Source organism: Hipposideros armiger, unplaced genomic scaffold (genome assembly GCF_001890085.2).
Source record: "Hipposideros armiger isolate ML-2016 unplaced genomic scaffold, ASM189008v1 scaffold_3, whole genome shotgun sequence".
Classification (NCBI taxonomy): domain Eukaryota; kingdom Metazoa; phylum Chordata; class Mammalia; order Chiroptera; family Hipposideridae; genus Hipposideros; species Hipposideros armiger.
Window position 1 is genome coordinate 2,503,822 of NW_017731353.1, and position 27,792 is coordinate 2,531,613.

A 27,792-nucleotide genomic window follows, 5' to 3' on the forward strand; every position below is an offset into this window, starting at 1 on the left:
TTGTCAAGCCTTCTCCTCACCCTCCCCCCAAAAAATCCCATCAGAATTTCGATTGATGTTGCATGATATGTGTTTAAGTTGGAGAAGAGCTGACATCTTTACCCTGAGTTTTTCAGGTTAAGCATGAGATGAATATCTACATTTATTCAAGCTTTGTGTTATATTATGGTTTTGCAGGTTTCTTCATCTCATACCTGCGCAGTTTTCATGGTGGCTACAGTTACTATTTCCCCAGTATACTTTCTATCCAGCTTTGTCTTGTAACCTGCCACCTCCTTACCTGGCATTACATCTGCCCTCAGTAATGTCATATGCCCTCTGATGGCAGAAAGCAGCTGCTGAGTTGTCCCCATGTCCTTGGGACCCAGCTCAGAGCCTCGCACATCATGGTTATGTGGGGAAGGTTGATTAAATGAGTGAGTGAATGAATGAGTGAATGAATGAGTCTGAGACGCAGTACCTTCCCTCCATCTTCAGGTTGGTGTTTATCGTAGCAGCTCCCCCTTCCTTGACATCTATGCCCCTCACTACACAGCCCCATTGAGGCACCAGCACAGCACACCAACATAGGCAATAGAATGAGCCCACAACCAGACACCCAGCTCAGAAACCCTGGGAACAGGCAGTGCTCAGCGACAGCTCCAGGTCAGACAAGAGGCGGGGGAAAATATAAGACCATATGCTTATCACGTGGCCTCCCCAGTAGCTGTCGCCCATCTGTGCCTTTTCCTATATATACATTAAGGGGGTGAGGGAGACAGAGAACAGAGGTGGGAAGCGGCAGGATGGGCACAGCCTTGTTGCTGTCCCTACTTTCCAGAGTGACCTGGGGCCCCTCCCAACTTAGGACCTTAGTGTTGCTGTCTCTGCTGGACAAGACTGACATGTGGGTAACAGGCTCTCTCTCCTCCCACCCCGCACCCCCAGCAGGTCCAGCTACAGTGGCTCCTTTTGTCCCCAAAGGAACCAAACTTTCCTTACACTGCTCCCCCTCGCCTCTCACTCCTCACCAGGTCAATTCCTGTCCAGTCTTCCCAGCTCAATTCAAACAACAGGAGGCCTTCCCTGATTTGCTGGATATGCCCTCAATGCCCTATGTCTACATGGGGAACTGGGCAAAATGGGGCTCACTGGGACCTGGAATTCCCACAAGCTGAACCATCTAGGGACTGAGATGGCCCCCAGTCCAGGCCTCCTAATCCAGCTGTTTCTCCTACAAACCCCGGTGTATTTACGATCCTTTAGCTTTCCCATCAAGAGGTGACACTCTCTGCTACCTTCACGAGACTGAAGTTTCTTCAGACAGTACAATGGCGATGATGATTATAATTACATCGTAGTTCTAATTATTTACTGTGCCAGGCACTGTTTTCATGTTTTACCTGAATTATTACATCACCGAATCCTCCTTGCACAGCTCTATGAGTTAGGTAGTATTATTATTTTCTTCTGTTTTGTTTCTTGGTTTATTTTCTTTAGATTCTACTTGTAAGTGAAATCATATGGTATTTGTCTTTCTCAGTCTGACTTATTTCACTTAGCATAATACCCTCTAAATCCATTCCTGTTGTCACAAATGGTAAGAGTTCATTCTTTTTTATGGTCAAGTAATATTCCATTGTATGTAAAAGTTAGGTAATATTATCCCCCTTTTTACCGATGAAGAAACTGAGGGTCAGGGAGGTGAAGTGACTTGCCCAAGGTCATCAGGTTAGAAAGTGGCAGAGGTGGTATTTGAACACAAGCCAGTCCAGCTTTCCAGCTGTGCCCTTGACTCATATGTACCTAACCATCAGCACACAAGGGCACCTGCCTTGCTCCAGGCTCATGGGGAGCTCCTCACTATAAGATGAGACACTGCAAGCACAGATGCCTGGTCCATCAGTGCCCAAAAGCCCCTGGGAAATCTTGGTGCCCAGCCCCTAGCCATGCAGAGGAGGGGGTGTGCCCTAGCCTGGCTCAGCTGCTTCCTCAGCAGTGACCGTGTCCCAGACAGGGCCAGATGCCATTGCTCTGTCCACCTGGTCTGCTTAGCTTGTCTTTCTCTCCCCAGTGAATCCACATTCTAGAAGGACATGTCCCACATCTTATTAACCTCTTCATCCCTCTATGTCTTGCTTGAGGTCTGGCATGAAGGAGCCATTGATCAATAACCTGTTGAAGAATAAATGAACAAATGAACCCAAAGGGCCCAGACCCTGATCATACGTAGTGACTAAGTATAATGGCTTGACCCAGGAGCTGTATAATAAGGCCACTGTTCAATTCAATACAACCAGCACCTACTGTATGCACAACAGAAACCCTATCAGAAAGGGCTACTGTTTTATGTGCACTAAAATATATATAGGTTACAAGAGCTGGTGTAGTGTAGGATAAAAGCATGGAAGCTCCACTCACATCTTCACTCCATCACTTCCCGGCTTTGTGATCTTAGACTCATGAACCCCTTTGTGCCTCTATTTGCTCATTTGTCAAAAGGAACTAATAAATAGTTCTCCCTCCTGAGGGTTAAATCTCTCAGCACAGTAACCTGGCAGAGAGGAAATGCCCAGTGAATCCTATTGCCCAGCACAATTGGTGGTTAAAGCTGCAGGAGGTCCAGAGAGAATTCTCCCTCTTGGGTGCTCAAAGGAGAGGGTCAGAGCCGTTTCTAAGATTCATTTAATTTATTGGCCCTCAGGGACCCCAGCTTCTCAGTGCCTGTGGAGATCTGTCTACAGTAGCACTCCTTCAGTACTCACCAAAATCTGTGGGAAACTGAGGCCAGGGTAGATTTCAGGTCCATTTCCTTTCTGATTCCATAGCTTTGTTTATACTGGTCCTTTTGTCCAGAACATCAACCCTTCTCTACACCCCACAGTGGCATTTTATTCATCCATTCTTCAAGCCCAGCACATCCATTTCGAGCAGACCAGGAAACAAAAACAGGGCACTGCCAAGCCGGAAAACATGCAGCCGTGAACAAGAAACATGACCGATCTGTCGGTTCTTACACTGAAATATGTCAAAGACATACTGTTACTAAAAAAGCAAGTTGTATATAATAAGGTAGACCAGAGCTTCTCCAACTTTGATGTGTCCAGGAATCTTCTGGGGCACTTGGTTCTTACTAAATTCAGGTTATGATCCAGCAGGTCACGAGTGGAGCTTAAGATTCTGCATTTCTGAGTAGGTGATGACCAGCCTGCTGGTCTGGCTTCAGTGATACAGCAGTACAGGATATATAGTAAGATCCCACTTCTGTAAAAACAAAATAAAACAAAATGAATGTATAGGCAAAAAGCCAGAGAATAAACACTCAACTGTAAGTACTGATTATCTCTGGGTGGGAGGATGACCAGAAGCTTTCAAATACTGAGTAAAGTCTGATTTTTACAATAAGTTTCACTATCGTAACTAGAAAAAACAACCCAGCCACGATGGTACCTCCCTAGGTAGACATCTGCAAACTGCACCCCTTCCCCCAAATTAATGACTCTACTTCAGGCTTCCTCGCAGGTTCTCAGAGCATAATATTGTACAAGACTGGCTTGAAGCAGCTGCTCAAGATGTGTGTTGTGCGTAGCTCATGCTCCAGCTGTCTCAAGGGCTGTCATCACCGGCATCCTCAAAGCAGCGGTTTAATACGAGTCTCCTGAGCGCCAGGCCAGGGCAGTGCCCTTTACAGGCATTTCTGATCTATCGTTATCCCCATTACCCAGACTAGGTAACTGAGGCTTAGAGGCATGGTGGGACCTGGATGATACAGCTTGTTTAAGGCCCAGGCCAGGCTCCTGGGATAGGGCCTGATCTGCCTGTGGCTGGCTTCTTATCATCATTTAGGTCTCTTCTCAAATGTCACCTCCTCAGAGAATCCCCCTGACTCCTCCCAGGCTGAAGTGGACTTGTTCACACCCATACAGTTACCTCTTTTCACAACCCCTGTTTATTTCCTCCATTGCTCTTAGTATAAACTTTTTCCACTTTTGCTATTTCATTGATCTATTTAGTCAATCATTTACTGTCTGTCTCTGCCACCTGGATGTAGATCTATGCGAGACCTTGTCTGTCTTGTTCACTGCTGTATCTCCAGTGCCTAGGACAGGCCCACCACATAGTAGGTGCTCAGTAAATGTCTGTTGAATTAATGTTCTGTATTTCTCCTTCTAGAAACAGGGAAAGTGAGGCCCAAAGGGACATGCTGGAGATGAATTAGTGTGAGAACCTAGAGTAAAAGACAGTGAGGCCAAATGCAACTCCGGGTCAGGAGACTGTGACCTTGGAGGATGCCATAGTCTCTCCAGCCTCAGTTTCCCTATTTGTAAGATGAAGTGAGGCAGCCATGACCACTATCCAAGAGGCCCGGTACTAGGGTGTGAGACCCTCACCCATTCTAGGAATGATATCTTCGGTGCATTATCCACATCCCCCAGACACCGCTGGCTCAAGCGCCCCAAAACCCGCAGAAGGAGAAAACTACAATCCCCATAGTGCTGCTGACTGCGCCTGCGCACGCCAGCCAGACTGCAGCGCCGCGGGCGCCCTCTGGCGGCAGCCAGCGGCAGCGCTCCGCTCCAATCCTGGAGGGGCGGGGGGCCCGAGGCGCAGGCAGTCGGAGCGCGCGGCTGCAGCGGCGGAGCCGGAGCCCGGAGCCGAAGCGGCGGCGGGATTGCAGCCCTCGGGGCCCGCCGCAGCCATGGGCAACCGCGGTATGGAAGATCTCATCCCGCTGGTCAACCGGCTGCAGGACGCCTTCTCCGCCATCGGCCAGAACGCGGACCTCGACCTGCCGCAGATCGCCGTGGTTGGCGGCCAGAGCGCGGGCAAGAGCTCGGTGCTGGAGAATTTCGTAGGCAGGTAGGAGCGGCGCTTCCCGGAGCGCGTACTCCCTACACCTAGGTCCCCTGAGCCTCCGCCCCCGGCCCCGACGGCGCCGCGACCTCACAGCCCCTGGCGCTGCACCCGCGACCATCCGCCCCCCACCTCCAGCCAGAGGGAGGCGGCCCTCCCCCTCCACAAGAGCCCCTCAGAGGCAGCAGCGCCCCCCCCCCCAGCTTGTCCACAAACGGCGTCAGGCCACCGGCTACTGTATCACGCCCCCTCCTCCGCCCCATCCGTTTGGGAAGACAGCGCTCTGCCAGGAGACCCTTGCACAGGGTTGTTCCCCCACACCTCACATGGGCACCGAGGGGCCTGAATTACTCAGCGCTTCCCTTCGACTCCCTCCGGGAGTCCCTTGGAGAAGCATCACCCTTGGGGTAGTGCCCCCTACCCCTCGGCTCTACGGAGGACAGCTCCCTCCCCCCATGGGAATTCCTGGACAGTGGCAGGGGACACCCCCCACAGCCCCTGGGAGAGGACATAGCCCTGTGGGTATCGAGGACCAGGGTACCCGCTCTCACACACACACCTCTGCGGTTCCAGCCGCCATCCGTGCGCAGCGCGGCCGTGGGGGGAGGCGCGGGCTGCAGGATGAGGAAGGGAAGGGGGGTGGGGGAGAAACAGCTTCTGATCCTTTTCTGAGCAGCCGGCCCCTTGCTCTGCCGCCACCCCTGGGTGGAGGGCGTCTGTCAATGTCGTTCTCCCCTTGGCCTGGCAAAGGGATTGTAATGGAGGGAGAAGGCGGCGGAGGGCAGAGATGACTAAGACAGGGAGGCAGGATGGCGGGGAGGGGGGGAGCCATTTGCAGAACCTAATCCTCCTCCCGCCTTTGATCCCACAAGGCGCTGGAAGGGCCAGGTGGCGGGGAGAGGGGGGCAACCACAAAGACAAAAGGTCCTGGCTTATAGGGGCAGAGATGGCTTTTTGGGGTGCTGAGAAGGAGGAGAGAGGATGGCGCTCTCCTGGTGCTGGAGGCTGGGTGGGGGCTGGGCAGACTGAGGTTGGAGGCAGGAGAATTGACACTGACCTCCCCACTCTGTCATCTCTCTCCCTCACCTTCAGAAAACCTAGCTTTCTTCCAATGACCTTCATGACTAAGGAAGTGACAGGCAATGTGGGAGAGGGAGGCAGAGGCCCCTCCCTCTGAGGGACAGCAGTTCTGGGGAGAGACATCCTGGGTCCAAATCAAGTTTTGCTGTGAAACCTCAGGCCAGTCACTTGCCTTCTCTGATCTTCAGTTTCCCATCTCTAATATGGACAGTTGGACTGGATGGTTGTTTCTGCCCCCCACCCCGCAATGACCTGGGAAGCCCAGTGCTAACTGTAGGGGGGAGAGGAGAGGGTCCTGACTGAAGTGATATATCTGTGGGATGTTGGAAAGCCACCGTGGGGGTGGCTGGGCCCATCTGGTCAGCAGAGGGGGAGACCGTCTGTCTCTGGGGGGCAGGGGAAGGCTCCCAAAGAACCCTCCCGCTCACGTGACCCCAGAGCTGCAGAGACACAGGCAAGAGACACACAGATGGGCCAGCAGTCAGAATGAGGGGGTGGGGATGGAGGGACCCTGGGGACAATAAAGCCAAGCCCTGAGGCCTTAGCGCTTTAAATGGCACTCATGTACACTTTACAGTATACAAGTCATATTCCTACCTTTCATCCGTTGAATATTTGCTGAATGCCTGCTCTGTGCCAGGCTGTGTGCTCTGGGCCGGAGCTGGAGGGGAAGGTGACTTCAGCTCCCATCTACTGAGCCCTTTCCATATGCCCACACCATGCTTCACAGGATGGCTCACAACAGCCCCACGAGGCAGGTACCATGGTGCCCATCCTGCAGATGAGGAAACTAGACCTTGAGGTTAGATGCCTTACCCAAGGTCACATAGACAGTGCCTATTAGACTCCAAAGCTCAGGTTCCTAGTCTCGACCTTGCACAGCCTCTGAGAGCCAAGCCCTGCACTGAGCACAGGGACGTGGAAGAGTATGGCCTCCATTTTCCCCATCTGTAGGATGGGAAAAATGATAGCTGCTGCCCTACCTTCCTGAAACGGTGGCTGTGGGGCTCCAATGAACCCATGGGTATAAAAGCCCTTTTATAAACACAAGGGGGGTGTTGATAGTCGGTTAGATTTGGGGGCCTGCGTGTGCCAGGACAGACCTGACCCCTGCCTGCCCTTTTGGAGTTCACCGTCCAAGAGAGAGAGGTGCCAGTATGTAGGCAGCACAGCAGGCCAGCCCGGCCACAGCTGACTTCGGCAACTGTTTGCTTGTCGAGCGATGGTGCAGGATGTGGACTCTGGCCCAGGAGGCCCAGTGCCTCGCGCTGCCCTCCGAATCCCAGTGCTCTTTGCCTGTGGCCCTGCGAGAGGATGAGAGGATGCACCGGGTGTCCAGATGCAGGCCCAGGGTAGAGCAGGCAGAAAACCGAGGTTCCGTGGGGCCCCCAGCCAGCCCTGCCTGCTCCCTCATGGGCTCCTGACCTCTCCACCTAGGGCTGAGTCCCCAGTCCCCAGGCCGGTGAGCATGGTAACAGCCACTCAGCCTTCTGGGGCTTCCCAGGAGTCAGTCCTCCATGGAGAGGAAGTGGAAAAATGCATCAGAGGAAGCAGAGGCAGCTGTAGGACGGCCTGGGCTCCTGCGCACCCAGGAGGACCCTGTTGTCAGCTCTGCCATGGAGGTGCCCAGCAGCTGCCCAGGACCCTGCTAGGACTTGTCTGGTTTATGCTATTTCTTCATCCCCCTTTTACAGAGGGAACACTGAGGCTGATTCATTCAGTCATTTCAGCAAACGTTCACGAAGTGTCCACAGTGTCTCAGCGCTGGGGATTCTATGGTAGAAAATACAAAAGCTCTGCACTGCTGAGGGAAAACTCTGAAAGAGTGAACCCAGGAGAATGTGTGTGAAGCAGATGCCTGGAGAACGTGGTCAATGCCAGGGAGGGGAGAAGGGCTGCTTTCCACAGGGAGGTCAGAGAAGGTCTCTAGGACAGGGTGGTATCTGAGATGAGAACTAAGGGATGAGAAGCCATGTGACAAGTCGAGGAGACATTATAGGCCAAGGGAACAGCAAATGCAAAGGCCTTGGTGTGTCTGAAGAACAGAAAGCAGCCACTGTGGCTGGTGTTTGGGGACCACTGGGGACATGGCATCAGAGAGGCAGGCGGGGGCTAGAACTACAAGGTCCTTAGACTAGGGTGAGGAGTTGGGTTTGTTTTCATTATTATCAGAAGGTTTTAAGTAGTGGAATGACTTGAGCTGATTCCAGCAAGTATGTGACTTAGGGAGAAGGTCAAGAGGGGGCAGGAGACAGGTGAGGAGGCTGCTGGGGTGGGCAAGAGGTGACGGGACTGGACCAGGCTTTAGCCGTGGAGACAAGGAGAAGGGTGGGGTTTAGGACATATTTTGAGGAAGGTCCCACAAGACTTGCTAGTGGATGAGATGTGGGGGGTGAGCAAAGCGGGATCAAGGATGACTTCAGCGTCGTTGACCCTGGCTGGGTGTTGCTGCCCTAACAGCGCGTGGGAGGAGCAGGTTTGGGGGCGGGGGTAAGATCCAGAGTTTGGTTTTGAACATGTTGAGTCTGAGATGTGGGGTGGGCAGTGTGGGAATGCAAGTCTGGAGCACGGGGAAGGCGGGCTGAGAATATAAATTTGGAATTCGTCCTTGTAGAGTAGATGAGATCATCCTGGGGGTACGTGCAGATAGAGGAGTGTGCGTGGGACCCTAAACACCCCAGAAGCTCATGAGCAGATGCCTGGTGCTCCAGGCTTTGCTTTGTCTGACCCCAGCTGCTTACCCCTCCCCATAATACTCATCAAGCTCCAAGAGTGGGGTGTCCTGGGACAAGCATCCAGGCCCCAGCACCCCAGCCGTTCACTCTGGTGCCCAGGCAGGTTGACAATACGGCAGAGCCCACCCTCCCTGCCTGCTTGGCCCCTGGGGAGGCCAAGGCCAGTCGGAATGTGGCAGAGGGGCTGAGAACTCAGGCTCTGGAATCAGATGGGTTTGTATCTCAGCTGTGCCACTTAGGAGCTGAACCCCACTCAGCTACTATTTCCTCATCTGATGGGATGTGGTGAGTGTTGAGATTATGCCTGCAAAGCACTCTAAGGAAGGCCTGGCACAGAAGATAGGCCAGTTCTGTTCCTGCCTGGGCCAGGGTGGGGCGAGAGGTGAGGGATCTTCTCTATCCAGGGTGAGGCAAGGGGCTGGTGAGTGAGCCTCTGCCCAGAGCCCCAGGGGCAGCCTGGGAGGCAAGGTTTTGGGTTTCCCTGGTGACGCGGTGACGCTGGCTACCCCGCTCGGGCTCCCTGCCTCCTGCTAGTCCTCTTGTCCTTCCTCCACATTCCCACCCCGGCATGGCCTGGTGTTGGTCTCTGGCCTCTGAGGGCCCCTCTCATGCTTGGCCTCAGCCCTTCCCATGGGGGACAGCCCATCCCCACTACTCAGCTCTGTCTCTTCCTCTGAACATTTTTGGATACACCATAGTGGTCCCATTTCCCAGATTTTGAGACTGAGGCCAAAGAGGAGTAGGGGATAAACGGAGACATCATAGTTTAGAAGTCACTGACCGGAGCGGGCAGAGAGAGCTGACATCTCCTTGGCACTTGCAGCGTGCCAGGCCCTGAGGATACGGCTGTGAACAAGCCGGACCTATCCCTGCTCTCAAGGGGGCTCACAGCTGAGCGGGACAGACAGACGCTAAATCACACAAAGAGCTCTTTTGTTGCGTGTTTGAAGAAGGGCACGAGGAGCTTGGCGTTGAAGGGACGGGAGTCATCGGGGGCCAGAGAGGGCATCCGAGCACTTAAATCTGGACCCAAGTAAACATAGGTCTTGGTCAGGCAAATGAGTGAACCTGCTCTAGGTGCAAGTCCCACCTGAGCAAAGGCCCAAGGAGCAGAGGCCACAGTGAGACCAGGAAGGTTGGGGAGGTGCTAGTGGCCCCTGGACAGCCACCCCCACCCAGAGAGCCCGAGTTGCTGCCTGCAGGGCAGACACGCTGCTCAGAGCATGCACCTGCCACAAGCTGAGCCATGCCTGTAGCTAGACTCGTGGCCCAGCAGGGGCCAGAGGACCTCTTCCCCAACCCCCGCCCCACCCAGCAGAGCTGGTAATGAAAGGTGACTCTGGCAGATGGCATCAGCTTCTGCATCTGATCCTGGCGCCAGGAGAATTCTCGGGTCTTGGCTGGGGTCAGAGGGTCAGAGCCTCAAGGGAGAGGATGCAGGCAAGCTGGTACCAGGGATGGGAACCGAGGAAGCCAGTCATGGGCACAGTGTTATAAGAGCAGAAACGGAGGCCCATGTGCCATATGTCTAAATATTCCAGTTATAAATCAAGCTAAGGAATTGCTAAATACAATACCTTCTGCCCTCCCACCTTGACAAACACACCTGCATAACAACCTGGCAGGCTGGCTCTGAATTTAAAATTTCAGAGATCTGTGCTGGGTTGTGGAGGCGTGGGAGCAGGTGGCCCCTCTCTTCCCACTCCATCCTGTACCACAAGGGGCCTCCTGGTTTCACATGTGGAGACCCCAGCCCTCATATCCCAGCTCCAAGAAAGGATGCCCCCTTGGCCCCGGGACTGCCTCCCAACAGTGAGGCCAGCTCTCAGGAGGGCAGACTCTAGTGGTGGGCTTGAGAGGGAATTCCAGGGCACTCAAGCATGGCCTAGAAGGGGTGCTCCAGCCGGGCACCTTCCCTTGGCCCCTGGGGACGGTTTGCTCCATGGATTGTGTCCCATTTCACTGATGGGGAAACTGAGGTTCGGAGCAGGGAAATAATTTAATGGTGGAGCTGAGAGTCCTTCGCATCAAGCTGCTGTGATAAGGGTCCAGATACAGCTCCCGACTGAGTGACGGGAAGTGTTTATGATGAGCTGTTAGGCAGGTCAAGCTGCCACCTAAGTGTGGAGAGGGGCCCTGTTCTGTGTGCGGGCACGTGAGGGGCACCTGACTTCCTGTCTCTGAGCCTCAGTTTGTTCCCCTGTAAGATGGGGAAACTGGTCACAGCAACCCCGCATGGCCCCGTGCGGAGCAGGCAAGAAGGATGAAGATTTCTCCAACAGCTTTATTGGGGTGTAACTTAACACACCACAAAATTCACCCGGTGTTAGCACACAGCTCAATGGTTTTTTAGTATATTTATTTACAGGGTTGTGCAGCCCTCATCACAATCTAATTTTAGATCACGTCCATCGCCCCAAAAGGAAACCGTGTAATGATGCAGATTTGAAAGCCCCTGGCAGCGCCCCTGGCCAGCAGTCAGCCACCCATCAGCGTCCGCCGTGATTATTATCCCAAATGATAAAATGTTTACAATGGTGATCCCCGGATGTGGCGATGATGGTTGCTTTTCGATTTTTTAAACATTTTTGTGTATTTTCTGAACATTTTTAAAAGGGAGAGCATGTGACTTTTAAAAGTAGAGCACAGAAGGAAAATCTATTTCCTTTTTGAAAATATGAAGTCATCAACCCCAGGAAAGAAGGGAAGTAGGGAAGGAGGAGGGAGGCAGGGAGGGAGAGAGGAAGGAAAGAAGGAAAGAGACAAAGAAGAACGGTAGGAAGGATGGAAAGATAAGATAGAGGAAAGATAGATTTTTCTCTAATACAAAAAATGGTTTGTTGTAGAGAAAGTGCCAGACCGAGAGTCCAGAGCCCTGGGTACCAGTCCTACCCTGTCACCAACTTGCATTATGACCTTGGGCAACACGCTTCCCTTTTTGTGCCTCAGTTTCCATATCTGTACAGTGAGGGTGATGATAAGAAAACTGGAGGAGCTCATCTTTAAATCATTCTTTTAACCAACAGGGGTGCCAGGGGTGGCCGGTATGTGCCAGACCCCATGCTGGGTGCTGGGGACACAGTGGTAAACAGGACCAGCCCAGCCCCTGCTCTCAGAGCATCAGAACATCAGGGGAAGCCAAGGCCAGGATGGCCCTGAAATGTTCAAACCTCTGCTGGAAATTCTTGGGCTGTGTGACATGGGCGCGCCTGGGGCCCCCTGGGGCAGCGGGAACAGAGAGGGACTTGTTGCCTGGAGGCAGCCTCACCTCCTCCCAACTGTATTTCTTGGCCCATCTCCTCCCTCACCTCTGCCCCAGCTCCCTGCTTCAGAGGGCACCTCAGAGCCCACCCGGGCCCCTTGCCTCCCACGTCCCGGGGCAAGATGTGGCTGGAAGGGCCCTGGCCCCCCGCTTACTCTTCCAGCCCCCAGGAAACCCACCTTCCATCTCCCTCCCTGCTGCATCATCCGGTGACACTGCTGTGGGAGCCCAGCCTGTGTTTTCAGCTTGCTCAACAACTTATCATAACTTATAATCATAACAGCTACCATGTATTCAGGCATTAACATATATAAACCTCACAGCAACCCATTTGACTAATGTGGAAACTGAGGCTCAAAGAAGTATGGTCATGTGCCCACAACCACACAGCTCCTAACTGGCAGCTCGGATATTCAATGCTGGGCCTATCTGACATCAGAGCCCAGGAAATAGGACACCTATAAGGATGACAGCCCCTGGGTACACGCCAGACCAAGCATGATACCCTCTGGCATAGTTTGCATTCAACAGGACCTGGCAACCAGGGTCCCTGCACTCTGGCCCCAGATCTCAGGCACCCAAGTAGGGATACCTTCGGTGTACTTTCTCCAGATCCCTCTGGGGCTGACAGTGCCAGTTCAGACAGGGAGCATGTGGCGTTTGGAGGTCCTGAGAGATGTTTCTGTCACCCTCTCTGTGCTTCAGGTTTGAAGGTGCCTCTGCAGATGGCAAGGCAAGGCCTCCCTGGGAAACCACCATCTGCCCAGAATGAGTGGGGAGAGCTGGCATGCTACCATCCATCCCGCCCACACGGCCACCGAGGCTGGTGGGCCCGACACACTTCTCTGGGCACCTGTTCTGTCCTAACTAGGAGTTGGGTGGGAGGTGCCTGGGCATCACTGGCTGGAGGATGGGTCAGGCCCAAATCCCCAGTGGGGAGGCGACAGGGGCACTTTAACAGAGCGCGGGAGGACGGTGTGTCCAGGTGAAGGTTGGAGCTGAGAAGCGGCTAAACCTGAGCTGTGCTCCCTCCTCAGAGTGTTGTCTGAGCACCTACTAGGTGTTGAGCCTGTGCCCAGCACAGGAATCTGGCAGGGAGTGAGGCTCTCACAGTCTGGACATGGGCACCACCGGTGCTCTTCACTGCCTGTGCAGGCGTGGGTCCCATCTCGGTCACTGCTGCCATCACCGTATGTCCTCATAGCTCCCTGCTCCTCTCTGGGCCCCTGTCCCATCCTCTGGACAATGATGGGGGAATGAGATGGCCTCTGAAAGCTGCTCCTCCTCAATGTCCATCGTTTCTATCCAACATTCCGCGCCCAAATCCAAAGATACGCGTCAGTGGCCGGAGGAGGGGAGGCCCAGGTTCTTCAGGATCTTGGATTCCTTGCTGATACTTGGGAAGCCTCCTAGGGAGGAGGCTGAGAACAGGAGGCGGTCCTCGGCAGCCTCCCGGAACTGCTGAATGCCTACTGTATACAGGTCATGGGCTAAGCGCTTTCCATGGGAAGTCTCCATGAACCCTGCCACAGCCACATGGGGTAGAGTACACGATGCCCTGTTCACAGCTGAGAACTCTGAGGCCCAGAATGAAGCAACTTGCCCAAGGGCACCAGGCCCGGAAATGGCCAAGGCGGGATTCAAATCCAGGACCTATGCCTGGCACTAGCTCCTAACCACTAAGCCAGTGATCCTTAAACTTGAAAATCACATGGGGATCATGTTTAAAATTCAGATTCCCTTCTCCCCTCCTCTGCGCTTCCCCCGTTGAGATTCTAACCCAGCAGGTCTGAGGAATATGCATTTTAACAAGCTGCCCAGGGAATCCTGATGCCCTCCTGCCTTATGAGGGCCTCACTTTGAGAACCTGGACCATGGCAGAGATGCAGCCCCTCCCACCTGAACACCCCCTCCCCACCCTGGCCCAGGAGATGCTGGTCTAAGGAGGGCTCTGCTCCCACACGTGGCCCTGCCTTCTAATCTCCGCTTCCCATACGCAGCTTGTCCTTTAAGTAGCCCTGGGGCAGGCTGGCCCAGACCCCTGGCCACCCACTCTAGCCTAGCCCTGGGCAACCTCTATGTGGCCCCTCCCAAACCTCTGCCCCTTAGGCCTGCCAGGGCCTGCGTGGGCCCATCTGTGCAGGGGAAGGCCTCTCAGGGAAGAGCTCTAGGGAAAGTCCATGTCTGCATGGGGGCCTCTCTGTGGGGAGTCCTATCCTTCCCAGCCCCTCCTGCAGTTTCCATGGCAACTACTGTTGCCATGGTATTGCTGGGTGAGGAGCTAGTGGGGAACGGAGTGGACCCCAGGCCCACCGTAAGCTCTGTAAGAACAGGTGTCCTATCCCAAATACTAGGAGGTCACCCTCCCAAAGGAGCCAGTAGGAATGGAAGAGATAGAGAAAGGAAGTCACTCCACACCCCCGTTAATCACCTCCTTCTCTGTGCTGCCTGGTGCACCTCCGTTCCAGCACAAGCCACACTGCATTGCATTATCTGTTTACTTGTCTGTCTCTCCCACCACACTGTGAGCTTCTGGGGTGGGAACTGTCTGACTCATCATCTCCCATCCCCAGGGCCCAGCACAGGGCCTGGCACAGAGCAGCTGCTCCTAAATATGTCCTAGACAGAATTTAAATGAATTCAATACAAAGCCAAGTCTGGCTCCTCGAGTTTAGGGAGCAGCAGAGTTTGACAGGGAAGTTCCCAGGCTCTGGGGTCCAACAGACACTCAGGATTCAATCCTAGCTCAGTCAGCCCCGACCGGGTAACCTTGGACAAGTCACCCCACCTCTCTGAGTCTCAGTTGCCTCATCTTTAAAATGATAATTTGCATATCAGAGCACTGTCTGAGGACTTGGGGATTCAGTCAATATTTATTAAAGACCTCTTGTGTGCTAAGCCTTGTGCTGGGCACGGGGTACAGTGGTGGTGGGCAGAAACATAGAAGCCCTGCCCTTCTGAAGCTCACAGCTTTGCAAAGTAAACAGTACTTAACCTTCACCTAGAAAGGATGAATAAATGCAGGACTGATTGTCCTTCTTCTTCCACTAAAGTAGCTGACTCCTTCCCGTTAGCCTCTAATCTCCCCAGAGGGAGCAGCAGGGTGAGGACACCGGAGGAAGGAGGCCTCCCCAGGACCCCAAGAGGAGGCCTTGAACCCAGGATCCTGAGCCCACTCTGTTGTCCCCAGGACCCTCCGCCCCAACCTTGGGGTTCAAGAAGTTGTCTGAGTCCTGGTCAGGCTCCGGGCTGGGGGCAGAAGACCAGGATTCTTGCTCTGTCCCAGCCCCGTATGAACTGGGGTGTGTCTTTTCCTCTCCCGGGGCCTCTGTATGCCTCTCCACGAATGAGACCGGATCTTTACAGTCCCTCAGACCCCAGCCTGCTCTCCCCTTTCCTGGGTCCTGGGGATCCCATGACTGCGGGTTCCCACAGCCTGATCCCTAGAGAAGCCCCCACCCTCATGCTTGTGCTGGCCTGGGGGGGGCACGGGGGGGGGGATGAGAAGAGTTGACAGGATGGAGTGAATTTGTACCCATAAGAGTTAGCCAAAAGGGCTGCTGAGGTTGACATAAGCACAAGCAGATGTCTGAGGTATAGACATCAGGTGTGGGGGCAGGAGGTGACTTTGGGACCCCTCAGTCCAGTTTTTCAAGGGAGCTGGGTCTGCATGGGGCTGAAAGGCAGGGAGCTTTCACTGCAGAGTCAAACCGATCTGGGTCCAGGGTCTGCTAGTTAGATACTAAGCTGCGCAACCTGGATATCTCTGAGCCTCAGTTTCCTCATCTGTAAAATGGAGGGGTGATAACAGCACCTACCTCACGGGGCTATTGTGTGGAGTCCCTGAGATATTGCCCACAAAGAACCTGGAGCACAGTAGGCACTTAAGCATGAGTTCTTTTCCTTGCCTCCTTCCCCCCATCCCCCTCATCCTCAACCCCAGCCAGATGGGGCCCTGGCAAGGGGAAGTGAGATGCTGCCACAGCGGAAGAGGGGGGGGTGCAGCTCTGTTTCCTTGGAATTCACTCTGTTGCCACTGGACACTTATGCATGTGGGACACCCTGTGCCTCAGTTTCTCCTGCCTTGAATGGCAGTGTCTGAGTCGGGGCAGGGACTTCCTGTTGGCTCAGAACCAACATAAGGCAGACCTGAGAGAGGCCTGGGGACTTGTTGGTCTTGTCTCCTGACAGCTCAGATGCGTCAATTCTGTGACCCACGGGACTTGGGGGAGCTCTTTTCCACCTTTCTGAGCTACAGCCTCCCCTTAGTGACCTGAAGCCTTTGGGCTAAGGTGTGGTGGGGTACTTTTGGGAAGCTTTGAAACCCCTAGTGGCCGGACAGGTGCACCTAGGATAGAGGGAGCCTCCTCAGCCCTTGACCCTCCTCTCACCTCCAATTCACTGCAGGGACTTCCTGCCTCGAGGATCTGGCATTGTCACCAGGCGGCCCCTGGTTCTGCAGCTAGTCAATGCTACCACAGGTACGTGCCCTCCTCCACCCAGCAGGCAGGCTGGCCTCTCCAGCCACCCACCTCATCCCAAAGGAGAGGTTCAGCCTAGCCACTGAACTAGCTTGCTTTGTGACTTTGGGCCTCGATTCCCCGTCTGGACGGTGGGGATAAATATCCGTAATGGAGAGATAGCGTTGTTGAGGGGAGAGAGAAGGCAGTGTTTGGGGTGGAGTTCTATTCCCAGTGGTAGATGGGACCCAGGTGGGTACCGGGCTATGATGCTCACTCCCCCACCTTCTTTCCAACCCTCCCACCCCCCACCACTCCGCCTTTGGAGCAGAATATGCTGAGTTCCTGCACTGCAAGGGGAAGAAGTTCACCGACTTCGAGGAGGTGCGCCTGGAGATCGAGGCTGAGACCGACCGGGTCACTGGCACGAACAAGGGCATCTCGCCGGTGCCCATCAACCTCCGTGTCTACTCGCCGCACGGTGAGGAGACCGGGCCCCGCTCCCGGGTTCTGGACTCCCTCCCTTAGCCCTGCCCCTTAGGACTATTTTCTTGTCCCCATCCCTTTGCTGGCACCTCCTTTTATGGGCGCCCCTCCTCCGGCAGATACCACCCCCACAGCCCCCTCCTCTGAGCGTCCTGCCCCCAGCCTCAACCTGCTGTGCCTCCGCCCACCCCTAGCCACGCCTCCAACGGACCGCTGCTTTAGCCCAGCGTCTTTCCCTAACCCCACCCACCTGCGGCCACTCTCCCTTGGGAATCCTCTTTAAGCCCGGCCTTGTTCCTGAATCCGCCCGCCCATGGCCACGCCCCTCGCCTTCAGCCCGCCTTCTCGCCGCCCTGTCCAGTGCTGAACCTGACCCTGGTGGACCTGCCCGGAATGACCAAGGTCCCAGTGGGGGACCAACCTCCCGACATCGAGTTCCAGATCCGGGACATGCTTATGCAGTTCGTCACCAAGGAGAATTGCCTCATCTTGGCCGTGTCCCCGGCCAACTCCGACCTGGCCAACTCCGATGCCCTCAAGATCGCCAAGGAGGTGGACCCCCAAGGTAGGTTCCCACCTGAAGCCACCGATGGCGCAAGGCCCTGGGGGTCTATTCACAGTGTAAGGGAGGGCCACCGGAGGGTCTAAGCGAGCAGTGGTGGGATCCAATTTATGCCTTTAAAAATCATTTTGACCACTCTGTGGAGCATGAGTGACGGTAGTAGAGCAAAGCTGGCGGTGAGTGATGGAGGGAGTGGGGAGATGGGGGCAGCAGTACGGGAGCTGGGGTGCATGGGGCCTCCTGTGTGAGGGCAACAGCAGGTGTAGACAACCCTCTCGTTGCCACCCCCAGGTCAGCGCACCATCGGGGTCATCACCAAGTTGGACCTGATGGACGAGGGCACAGACGCCCGCGACGTGCTGGAGAACAAGCTGCTCCCCCTGCGCAGAGGTGGGCAGGCCCCTCCCCTGACCCACTCCACTGCCTGCCCTTCACCCCTGCTCTCTACAAGGCTGGTTGACCCTGACCTCGACCCCATCCACAGGCTACATTGGGGTGGTGAACCGGAGCCAAAAGGACATTGATGGCAAGAAGGACATCACAGCTGCCTTGGCCGCTGAACGCAAGTTTTTCCTCTCCCACCCATCCTACCGCCACTTGGCTGACCGCATGGGCACACCCTACCTGCAGAAGGTCCTCAACCAGGTAGTGGCTCAGGCCAGAATGGGGCCTGGAGAAACCAGCATGAGAACAGAATCATTTAAGTGTGTTTTGTGAGGATGACCAGCAGAGGTTAGCATATGCAGATGAACAAACTGAGGCCCAGAAAAGCAAAGGAACTTGCCCACTGTCCCATAGTGAGGTAGCAGCAGAGCTTTGCTGACGTTTTCCTATCTGGGGCCTAGGAGGGGAGCCCTGGAACCCCCCAGAATGGAGAGAAGTCCAAGGCCTTGTGGGAGGGGTGGCACTGGCAAAGGCTCACGGGTGGAGGCCAGCCGTGGAGTGTACATGGCTGAAGACCTTGTTTCCTTCTGAAACGGGGAGAGGCTGACCTGGAAAGCAGGATGGCAATCCCAGGGGCTTTCCTAGGATGTTTGTCCATCGGGACTGGGGCTTCTAGAACTGAGGCATGTGTGTGTTGATGGGAGGAAGGTGATGGGGAATGCAGTGTGGCAGGGGACAGGATTGGGGAGTCTGGAGGCCAGAGACCTGGGTTCCAATCCCAGCTTTGTCACTTACCTGCTGAGACTCTCCAGCTCTCAGAGCCTCTACCTCTGCATCTATAAAATGGTGAGAATGGTGATCAGACACCGTTTAGTAGGGTCATCGTGCAGGTTCCGGGAGATGCTATGTGTGAGGACCTAGGGAGAGTGAACCCCAGGACTTGGGGAGGGGGCAGGCTGCCAGCCATCCCTGCCCCTGATGCAGATCATGGTGCCTAAAAATATTAAATTCGTCAAAAAGCGGGTAATTTCAAATAAAAATCTGGATTTCTGGCTTCTCTGAAAATGGAGTTCTTCACTTATTAATTCAGTGAACACTTGCTGTGTGCCAGTCAGCTTTTGTTCTGGTGGGCAGGGCTGTGGCTACCCTCTCTAGCTCTCTACCTCACCACGTCCACAGCCCCCCTGGCATCCTGGTCTCTGCCTGGCCCTGTTGGCATTCTGGGTTTGTGACTATGGCCTTAACCCTTGTCTCACCCCCGCCCCTAGCAACTGACCAACCACATTCGGGACACCCTGCCAGGGCTGCGGAACAAGCTTCAGGGCCAGCTGCTGTCCATCGAGAAGGAGGTGGATGAGTACAAGAACTTCCGCCCTGACGACCCGGCGCGCAAGACCAAGGCCCTGCTGCAGTGAGGCCCTCCCCACCCCCACGCTGCCCCTTCCCCCAGCACCTCGGCACAGGGCTCTCCCAGGGCCCCCTCCCCTGTGCCGCTGCTGCCCGCTCAGGCCACACCCCTCTTCCCCCAGGATGGTCCAGCAGTTTGCCGTGGACTTTGAGAAGCGCATTGAGGGCTCAGGAGACCAGATCGACACCTATGAACTGTCGGGGGGAGCCCGCATCAACCGGATCTTTCATGAGCGCTTCCCCTTTGAGCTAGTCAAGGTAGGACAGGTTCTCCAGGGGCAGTGGGGCTCAGGACTCTCCCATGTACACCTTTCTGACCCCACTAGAGGCCCTGGTGCCCATCCCTGGGAGTGGGACGGGCTTGACCTCCCAGGTAATGCAACAGGCCCTGACCAGCCATCTCTTGCTCTCCTTCACAGATGGAGTTTGACGAGAAGGAGCTCCGAAGGGAGATCAGCTATGCCATCAAGAATATCCATGGCATTAGGCATGTATCGGGACTGCGGGGTGAGGGGGCAAACCCTGAAAGGCAGGGAGTCTAGTTCCAAGCACAGGGAGTGATAAAGCTAGCTTCCCTCAGGAAGGACCAAGAGTCCTGGTCCCCAGTCCCCTCAACCCTGACTTTCTGGCTCCCAGCCTGGACAGGCTCCGGCTGGGGGCGGTAGATGGGAGGCTTGGGCCACCCCCATCCCTACAACCTGCTGTCCTTCTTTGCTGTCCCCCGGAATAGGGCCTGGAGGCTGGGCAGAACCCAGGACACAGGTGGCCGGTAGCACCCTCTAGGCCTGGGCCCCCTGCCCATCCCTAGGGTTAGACAGCGCCCCCCAGTTCTATTGCGGTAGCTACTCAAAGCTGCCCAAACCACTGGGTAGGGCTTGGGATGGGGCATCTAGGTACTGGCTTGTGTCCTTTGACGATGGGACCAGGCCTCTCAACACTCTAGCCCCTCCATAGTCCTGGTAGCCCAAAGTGGGCCCCATCCCACCCCACTGCTCTCCTTCTAGCCAACCCCAAGGCCTGTGGAGCAGGAAGGGGGACTGGGAAACAGACTGTTTCTTAAAAAGTTACACCCCTTTCAGGGACCTATATCTACACTATGTGTTCTTTCAACAAGGACATTTACAGCGCCTGCTGTGTGCCAGGTAGTGAACAAGACCAAAGTGCCCTGTTTTCATGCAGGCTCAATTCCAAGGTTTGGCGTGGAATTTACAGACTGATAGCGGCATTGGCCAAGCCACAGGAAAAAAAAAAATCTCTCCTAATCTTTAAATAAAATGCTCTATTCCTGGAAAGGCTCTTAAAGAGAACCCAGTTCGGCAGTTTTCAAACCATTTCTCACCATAGAAGCTCTCGTATGAACAGAAACTTAAGAGGAAGCAGGACTTAAACACAGTGATAAGCAGACCTTGTCTTGTCCCAAAGAACATCAATTGAATGCCCTTCCTTAGAATCCCTCCCGCCCATTTTACAGATGAGGACAATGAAGCCCAGAGAGGGGTAGTGGGAGGACCCTGAGGGCAGAGCTCAGGGGAGTGGGGCAGGGCCCTGGCCTGGCACTCCTGACAGGAGCTGGCCTGTGACACTGCCCTTCTCCCGCTCTGGGCGTTCAGAACGGGGCTCTTTACCCCAGACATGGCCTTTGAGACCATTGTGAAAAAGCAGGTGAAGAAGATCCGAGAACCGTGTCTCAAGTGTGTGGACATGGTTATCTCGGAGCTAATCAGCACCGTTAGACAGTGCACCAAGAAGGTAACCTGGCGGCCCAGGCCAGCCCCCGCCTCTGCCCCCATCCTGCACTGCTGCCAGGCACTCCTTCCCCATGTCCCCCACCGCCTCCTCGGTAGCATGTACAGACCTCAGCGGGGTGGGGGAGGCAAGTCACCACCGACCAGGACAGGGGGACTCTCTGAAGGGGCTTCACCCATCTCCTGGTCCCCAGGCTTGAGACCAAGAGATTAGATACTGGCAAGACAGAGCTGATGGTGGCTATTGACCCTGAGAGCCCACCAAGAGTCCCCCAAGCTCAGGGAGAACAGAGCTTAAGGGGACCCTGAGCCCCCTCCCTGCCTTCAGAGGTGGGTCATCCTTGGGGACTCCAAGGAGGGGTCTTGGAGAAGCCTTGGCCCTGGTGGCAGATGAGGTACCGGACCTTTTCGGGTGCTGCTCCAGGGACCTAGATGGCCAGAGGGGTGCAGGGGACCCAGGTCTAGCAGGTACCTTGACTCCCCACTGCCCTTCATCCTCCCCATTCTCACCCCAGCCTCACTCAGGCCCTTCCCCGTCTCTTCCATCCACATCTGGCCTTCCAGAAACAGAGTCCTCTTCCATCTGCTGTGTCATCTGAGCCTCACAGAACCACCCAAGGAGGGGCAGGGCAGGATGGCACCCATTTCACAGCAGGAAAACTGAGGCTCAGGAGATCAAGCAACTTGTCCAAGATCATATTAGCTAGGAGGTAGCAGAACTGTTACTGGAAGCCTAGGCTTTGGACTCCAAGTCCAGTGCTCATTCGATTCTACCCCCAGCCTCCCTTCCTTTCCTCTCCCCACTGCCGCCCTGGCCCCTCTTTATCACCACCTCCACTCTTTCTGTCTTTCCTCTTCTCTCTCTTTCTGTCTTTCTGAGCTGAATTCCTCCAGACCCCTTTGGAGGAAAGGAAAAGGGTACCCCTTGAGGAGAAACGGAAGGGCAGGAGTAGAGCAGGAAGCTGGACAGTGGAGGTCAGGCAGCTACACTGCAAATCCAGGGGGCATTATCTGCACTGTAGTCTATGCAAATGGAGCCCCCTGGAGTTGTGCAGTGCCCAGCCTGGGCAGCTGGATGTGGCAACCCTAGTGAAGGTAGGGAATTATGCTGGGCTTTGGAGTCAGGGTGAAGTGAACCCAAGAAGTGTTGGGAAACCTAGAATGGGTGGGTGATGTTCTGGCCTGGGTTAAACCCTTAGGGGACCCAAGGCTGTGACAAAGATGACATTGGAAAGAGGGCAAACTCTGTGTACCTAAGGAGTGAGGCCAAGCCCTGGGGAGATGATCTGAACTCAGCAAGTGGCCTTGTATGGAGCAGGGGCTCCACAGAGCCCTGGGGGATGCTTGGCAGCACCTGGGAGATGCCAGCCCTGGGTGGCGGCAGGGAGGGCTGGGTCCCACGCTCACATTGTCTTCTGTTCTCTCTCTTTCTCTGTGTCGGTGTCTCTCTCTCTCTTCCCCCATGGCTGTGCCATCCTCCACCCCAACCCTGGCCCTGCTTGGCTTTCACTCCCCACCTTCTCCCCACCCACCCGCCCACCTGCCCACCTGTGGCTGCTTCTCTCCCTGTCCCCTCCTCTTCCCTGGGTGCAGGACGGGCCTCTTCACACCTGACCTCGCTTTTGAAGCCACAGTGAAAAAGCAGGTGCAGAAGCTCAAAGAGCCCAGTATCAAGTGTGTGGATATGGTAGTCAGTGAGCTCACGTCCACCATCAGAAAGTGTAGCGAAAAGGTATGGCGGCCACCTGGGTGGGGCTGGGCCTGGCCGTCCCTCCCTCATGGCCACAGCCTCCCATGGGCACTGAGCAGGCCTGGCAGCCTCTAGGCCACCCACTTGGATGCCTCTGCTGGCCAGGTGATGCCTGCCCTGAGGTTTCATGCCAGCTGATAACCCTGGGTCTGCTTGTACTCACAATCCCTTCAGACCCCTGTCCCTGCCAGAACGCTTTGCTCCAACCCAAACAGCCTTAGTGGCCCCTTCCACCAATTAGAATGACAATGACAACGATGATGAAAAGGAGATGGCTGCTATTTACTGAGCGCCTACTATGTGCCAAGCACTGGGCTAGGTGCTTGCCCTTGTCATCTGACTTAATCCTCTCAACAACCTAAGAAGTGGTAGTATTACCCCAATTTTACAGGTGATAAAACTGAGCCTCAGAAAAGAGAAGCCGAGTGGGATTCAGATTATGGAGGTCGAGGGTAGAGATCTGGGATCAGGGCCTCCTGGGGTGGGACACTATCTCAGCCCCTCAAAACCAATTTGCCTAAAAGCATATTGGATTACTCACTTTACAGTAATCCATAACGCGTTTGGCAGGGTCAGCCTCTTTTGAATCGTCTGTGACCTTTTAAATGCCTTTTTTCTGTTTGTCTGCTTTGGGGCATTTGGACCATTTTTAGCCAGGTTGTCTGAAGCAGTTCTTCCCAGGGGAGTGTCGGAGCATCACGGAGCCTGGCCTGTATTTGAAAGCCTCCCTGTTCTGGGTAGATGAGGGCACCACTGCCTTCATTTCACACAAGTATCACAGTTTCATGGCTCATACACTATTAGTCATGTGCGTCCCTTTCACAACCCTGTCTCCCTCTTGCCCACTTTTGTGTCATGCGGGGCTAGGCTAAAGCAAATTAGCATCCACTCAGCGCTTGTTCCAGGCGGAATCAAACCTGGGGGGCTGGACTCCCCCGTGCCGTAGTATTTTTCGCGGCGTAAGTCATGGTCTCACTGCATTGTGAATACTAAGCAACACAATCTCACTTTTGTTGAACTTTGAAAAACATCGCATGTGTTTCGAGCTGCCACAAATCCCTTTATGAAAGACAAAATATAACAAAAAGTTTTTTAAATTTTGGTTTTCAATTATAAAAGTTATGCATTCTCAATTAAAGAAAATTTGGAAAATGCCAAAGAGTAAAAAAGAAGCCAACAGCCCTCCCTTTCCAGAGAGCTGCCATTGCGATTTTTGTACTTTCCCTCACAGTATACTCCTTTTTTAAAAAAACAAAATGATCAATATTGATTTTGTTTTGATCACACATGATTGTGATAAAAATATTCCAACAGCACAGAGAAAGCAAGAGTCTCTATAATCCCCCAACCCTAGAGTGAAGGACTGCTAACAGCACACCGATCCTAACTAATTACAAATATACACCAGCTTGAACCTAAATAGGATCACACTACACGCACTGACCCGTGAATTCTTCCTGCTTACTGAGCAGTGTGGAATCCTTGTATGTGGCCACATAAAGAGCATGCCCTTGAACTGCTGAATTGTATCCCCCAGTGGAAATGTGGCATATGTCATTTATATAGTCAATATCCTATTGACAGACATTTAGATTGTTCCAACCTGGTTTTTTCTTTTTTTCTTTTACAACAGTGCTGCAGTGAACATCCTTTTAGATGTATTCGTAGTACTAATCTTGTTGTTTCTTTAGAGCAGATTTCTAAATATAGAATTGCCTAGTCAACGAATAAAAGCTTTCACAATTTTGGTCACTTCTGCAAGATTGCCTTCCAAAAAGTTTTCACCAATTTATATCCCTCCAAAGCTTTTTACTATACATGGGTTTGTTTATTTTGTAATGTGATCAAACTGTGAATGTATTAGCGTCCTGCTTTTTTTCTCTTAATAATATGCACTATTATTACATAGTCTACATAAACATTTTTAATGATTGTGTAATATTCTATTGAATAGGTTTATCATGGTTTACTTAACCATTTTTCTACTGGGGAACATTTAAATTGTCTCCAGTTTTTCAATATTATAAATAACCTGATAATGAACATCTTTATGTATGTAAGAGGTTTATTTTTCTTTCTTGAGGATTATTTCCTTAGGATAGATTACTAGAAGACCGATTACTAGATATAAATATTTAAAAACCATGGAACACTTTGCTGAATTGCATTCCTTTTTTTTTTTTAAGCTGAGCCATCCTGCCACCTGTTGGCAGCTCAGTGGCAGCTCAGCTTGGGCCAGGAATCAAACCGGTGACCCTGTTGCTTAGAGCTTGCATTCTTGAGCGAGCTCTTAACCAACTGAGCCACTCGGCTGGCCCTTGAATTGCATTCCAAAAGGAAAGCAATAATTATTGTTAATGGTAGAAGTTTGGAAACGACCCAGATGTCCATGAAAAGAGGATTGGTTATATAAGGTATCACACAGACAATGGAAGACTGCTCAGGCCAACCTCTCAGATATTGCGGGTTCTGGTTCCAGACCACCGCAATAAAACAAATATTGCAGCAAAGTGACATGAGTTGTTTGGTTTCCCACTTCTAATCTTAGCAAGCCACTCCAGCCAGAGGTTTGAAAAACAGTCAGCTCTCATTATTCCTATCCCTACCAGGATTAGTTTTCATCTCTGGATGAAACCTAGAGTTTAATGTCAGGCATGTGATTGCTGCTCAGTCCTCTCCACAGCCCTTAGAGTGAAACTACTATCATGACCATATTTTACACATGGAGAAACTGAGGCTCAGAGAGGACCAGTCACTTTTCAAAGGAGAGTTGGCAGGACATGGGGCTGGCTTTGAACCCAGAGCCATGAGGCTCCAGGGCCTTTGCCCCTGACCGCTAACTGGTGGGCTCCAGGCAGACTGCCCTGCTCAGCCAAGGACTGAGAGAGAAAAGTTCCATTTTAAAAACTGGCTAAAAGTCCTGGAAATGCTCAGAGGTAGCCAGAATGGAAAAAGATGCTCAAAGGGAACAGGACTTCTCAAAGGAGCTGAGGCTGCCCTGCCATATGGGACACGTGGAAAACTTGACAAATGTAACATCCAGGCGGTTAGTGGGAGAACTGGTCATGCTCTTTGGCAAATTGCTCCCTCCTCCCCCCTACTTGCCCACTGTCCCCCTCCTCTGCAAAGCCCCACCCTAGGAGAGAGCACTTGGGACCATCTCAGAGGAGGCCTGATGGCTGTGACTCACTCCCGAATCTCTGCTTCAAATTGGAGACTTCGAGAAGGAATGGGAACCACTCCTTGAGCCTCATGAGGCAGCAGGGTCCACTGGCATTTGTTTTTCAGCCCCTGGTCTCAGGCTGCCCTTCCACCAGGTCCCTTGTGCTTGGTCACATCAGCCACACCTTTGGCATAGCCCTAGGATGGTGCGGCGATGGGGTGGGGGTCAGGGTGGGAGGATGTGACATCTCACATCTGCCTCTCCTGGGCACTGCTTTCTTCCCTGTCCTGCCTCTCCCAATGCCCCCACCCTATTTCCTTGGCCTCCATCTTGCCCACAGAATCACTACCTGTGACCCAGTCATGCTAACCTCCAGCTCTCTTCCCACATAGGGAGATCCACCTGAGGGGCCTGATCTAGGCATGGGAAGAGGGACAAAGAGTGCGTCTAGCTTTGCCCCACTTGGGCCCCACGTGGCCACCGAGTGGGAAGGGTTGGCCAGCAGGACTGGAGGTCCCTGTGGTTGGGCTTCCACCATCAGCCGCTCAGCGAGTCTCCCTCCCCAAGGAGTTGCCTGTTCATGAGGCAGAGGGCAGAGGAACCCGTGTCCACACAATGTGGCAAGGAGGGCAAAGACATCCAAACATCCATCCATCCATTCCCTCATTCCTTCATCGTGCCCTCTCTGAGCACTGGTGGTGCGCCTGGCCCTGCCCCTGCCTTCAGGGCAATTACAATACAGTTTGATGAGGGAAGGTAACAGGGGGCACAGAGAAACTCTTTACCCAGCTCTCAGGGTGGTCAGAGCAGGCTTTCGGATGGAAGTGACATCCAACAGTGTCTTGAAGGAGAATGAGTCAACCTGGACTTTGTCCAGAGCCTGACTGAGCTGAGGGCAGAGGGGAAGGGATGTAGTAACTTTCCCTTCAGTCTCAGTTCATGAAAGCTGGGGGGAATGGATGGTGCTGAGCTCCTAACCCCAAAAGAGTGGGGTAAAGACAGTTTGGCTGGCCAGCTCAGGGCCAGACAGACATGGCTGGGGATAAGGGTGCCAGGCCGGAGCATGCAAAGGGAGGCTAAACTGGGTGGATTCTACCAAGAGGGCCAGGGGCCCAGCCAGCCCCCGCGGGGTACTGCTCATGCTGCTGGCACCCCACTCCGCATGCCCCCCACACCCTCGCATGACCGTGCCTGTGGCTTCTGCATGTCATTTGTGTGACTGCTGGTTTTCCCCTGTCTCCCAGCTCTGACAAGGAGCATTGCCTGTTCCCAGCCTGATTCAGGAGGCACCTTAGGCCCTGCCCTCCCCAGATTCTTCCTGGATAGGAATTCCCTGCTTGATTTCCCACCTGACTGTCCCACCAAGGCTTTGAGAAGGCAAGGGGTCGCCCTGAGGGTCAGTGAACGCTTTGGGAGCTTATGATCTCCCAAGCAAAGGCCTCAGTGGAATATGTCTGTTTCCAAGATGGCTGCCACCAAGATGGCAGCCAAGGAGCAAACTGATCCCCATGGCATTTCTGCCCTGGGAACTGCCCTCTTCCTCGAAGTTGCCCAGGTAGGACAGTGAAGAGGGCCTGGAACCAGGAAAACCCTTGAATTGCCTTTTGGAACCCATACTTGGGGGAAAGGGGTGGCCATGGCTTGGTGCTATCAGCTTCCTGGGACCCCAGGTCTCTCCCCCGCTGCTCTCGGGCATTCTGTGTGAGCCTCCACCCCATGCCCCTGGACCCTGGTGGGGTTTGGGTGCTCCCTGCCCGTGCCCCCCGTGTACGTGGCTCTCTCCCTCCCACTCTTCCCCAGCTCCAGCAATACCCGAGGCTGCGAGAAGAGATGGAACGCATTGTGACCACCCACATCCGGGAGCGCGAGGGTCGCACCAAGGAGCAGGTGAGCCCACACCCCCAGCCCCTCTTCCCTAGCCTTTC

At 54.0% G+C, this 27,792-nt stretch overlaps 2 protein-coding genes across 29 annotated transcripts in view; one reads left to right on the forward strand and one right to left on the reverse strand.

The window, feature by feature from the left end:
* The window catches only part of CIZ1 (CDKN1A interacting zinc finger protein 1), a 29,498-nt gene extending 23,666 nt beyond the window's left edge, over positions 1-5,832 (reverse strand). For 3 of the 12 annotated variants that reach the window (XM_019637127.1, XM_019637135.1, XM_019637121.1), the window contains exons 1-2: positions 5,393-5,817; positions 2,745-3,243 (exon numbers count right to left, since the gene is read on the reverse strand). In XM_019637127.1, the coding sequence (XP_019492672.1) occupies positions 2,745-2,788 (44 nt within the window). In that variant the 5' untranslated portion in view covers positions 2,789-3,243; positions 5,393-5,817. Of the gene's footprint in view, positions 1-2,744; positions 3,244-5,392 lie in introns of all 12 variants that reach the window. The other 9 variants (XM_019637192.1, XM_019637203.1, XM_019637184.1 and 6 more) reach the window with 8 other exon arrangements.
* Positions 4,562-27,792, forward strand: part of DNM1 (dynamin 1) — a 40,757-nt gene continuing 17,526 nt past the window's right edge. For 13 of the 17 annotated variants that reach the window (XR_002123371.1, XR_002123370.1, XR_002123374.1 and 10 more), the window contains exons 1-11: positions 4,562-4,839; positions 16,318-16,391; positions 16,702-16,851; positions 17,218-17,421; positions 17,710-17,808; positions 17,903-18,063; positions 19,071-19,213; positions 19,332-19,467; positions 19,629-19,696; positions 20,820-20,958; positions 27,668-27,754. Coding sequence is in view for 13 of the 17 variants with exons in the window: in XM_019637352.1 (XP_019492897.1) it covers positions 4,679-4,839; positions 16,318-16,391; positions 16,702-16,851; positions 17,218-17,421; positions 17,710-17,808; positions 17,903-18,063; positions 19,071-19,213; positions 19,332-19,467; positions 19,629-19,696; positions 20,820-20,958; positions 27,668-27,754 (1,422 nt within the window). In the remaining 4 variants the exon portion in view is untranslated. Of the gene's footprint in view, positions 4,840-16,317; positions 16,392-16,701; positions 16,852-17,217; positions 17,422-17,709; positions 17,809-17,902; positions 18,064-19,070; positions 19,214-19,331; positions 19,468-19,628; positions 19,697-20,819; positions 20,959-22,547; positions 22,687-27,667; positions 27,755-27,792 lie in introns of all 17 variants that reach the window. The other 4 variants (XM_019637290.1, XM_019637234.1, XM_019637252.1 and 1 more) reach the window with 1 other exon arrangement.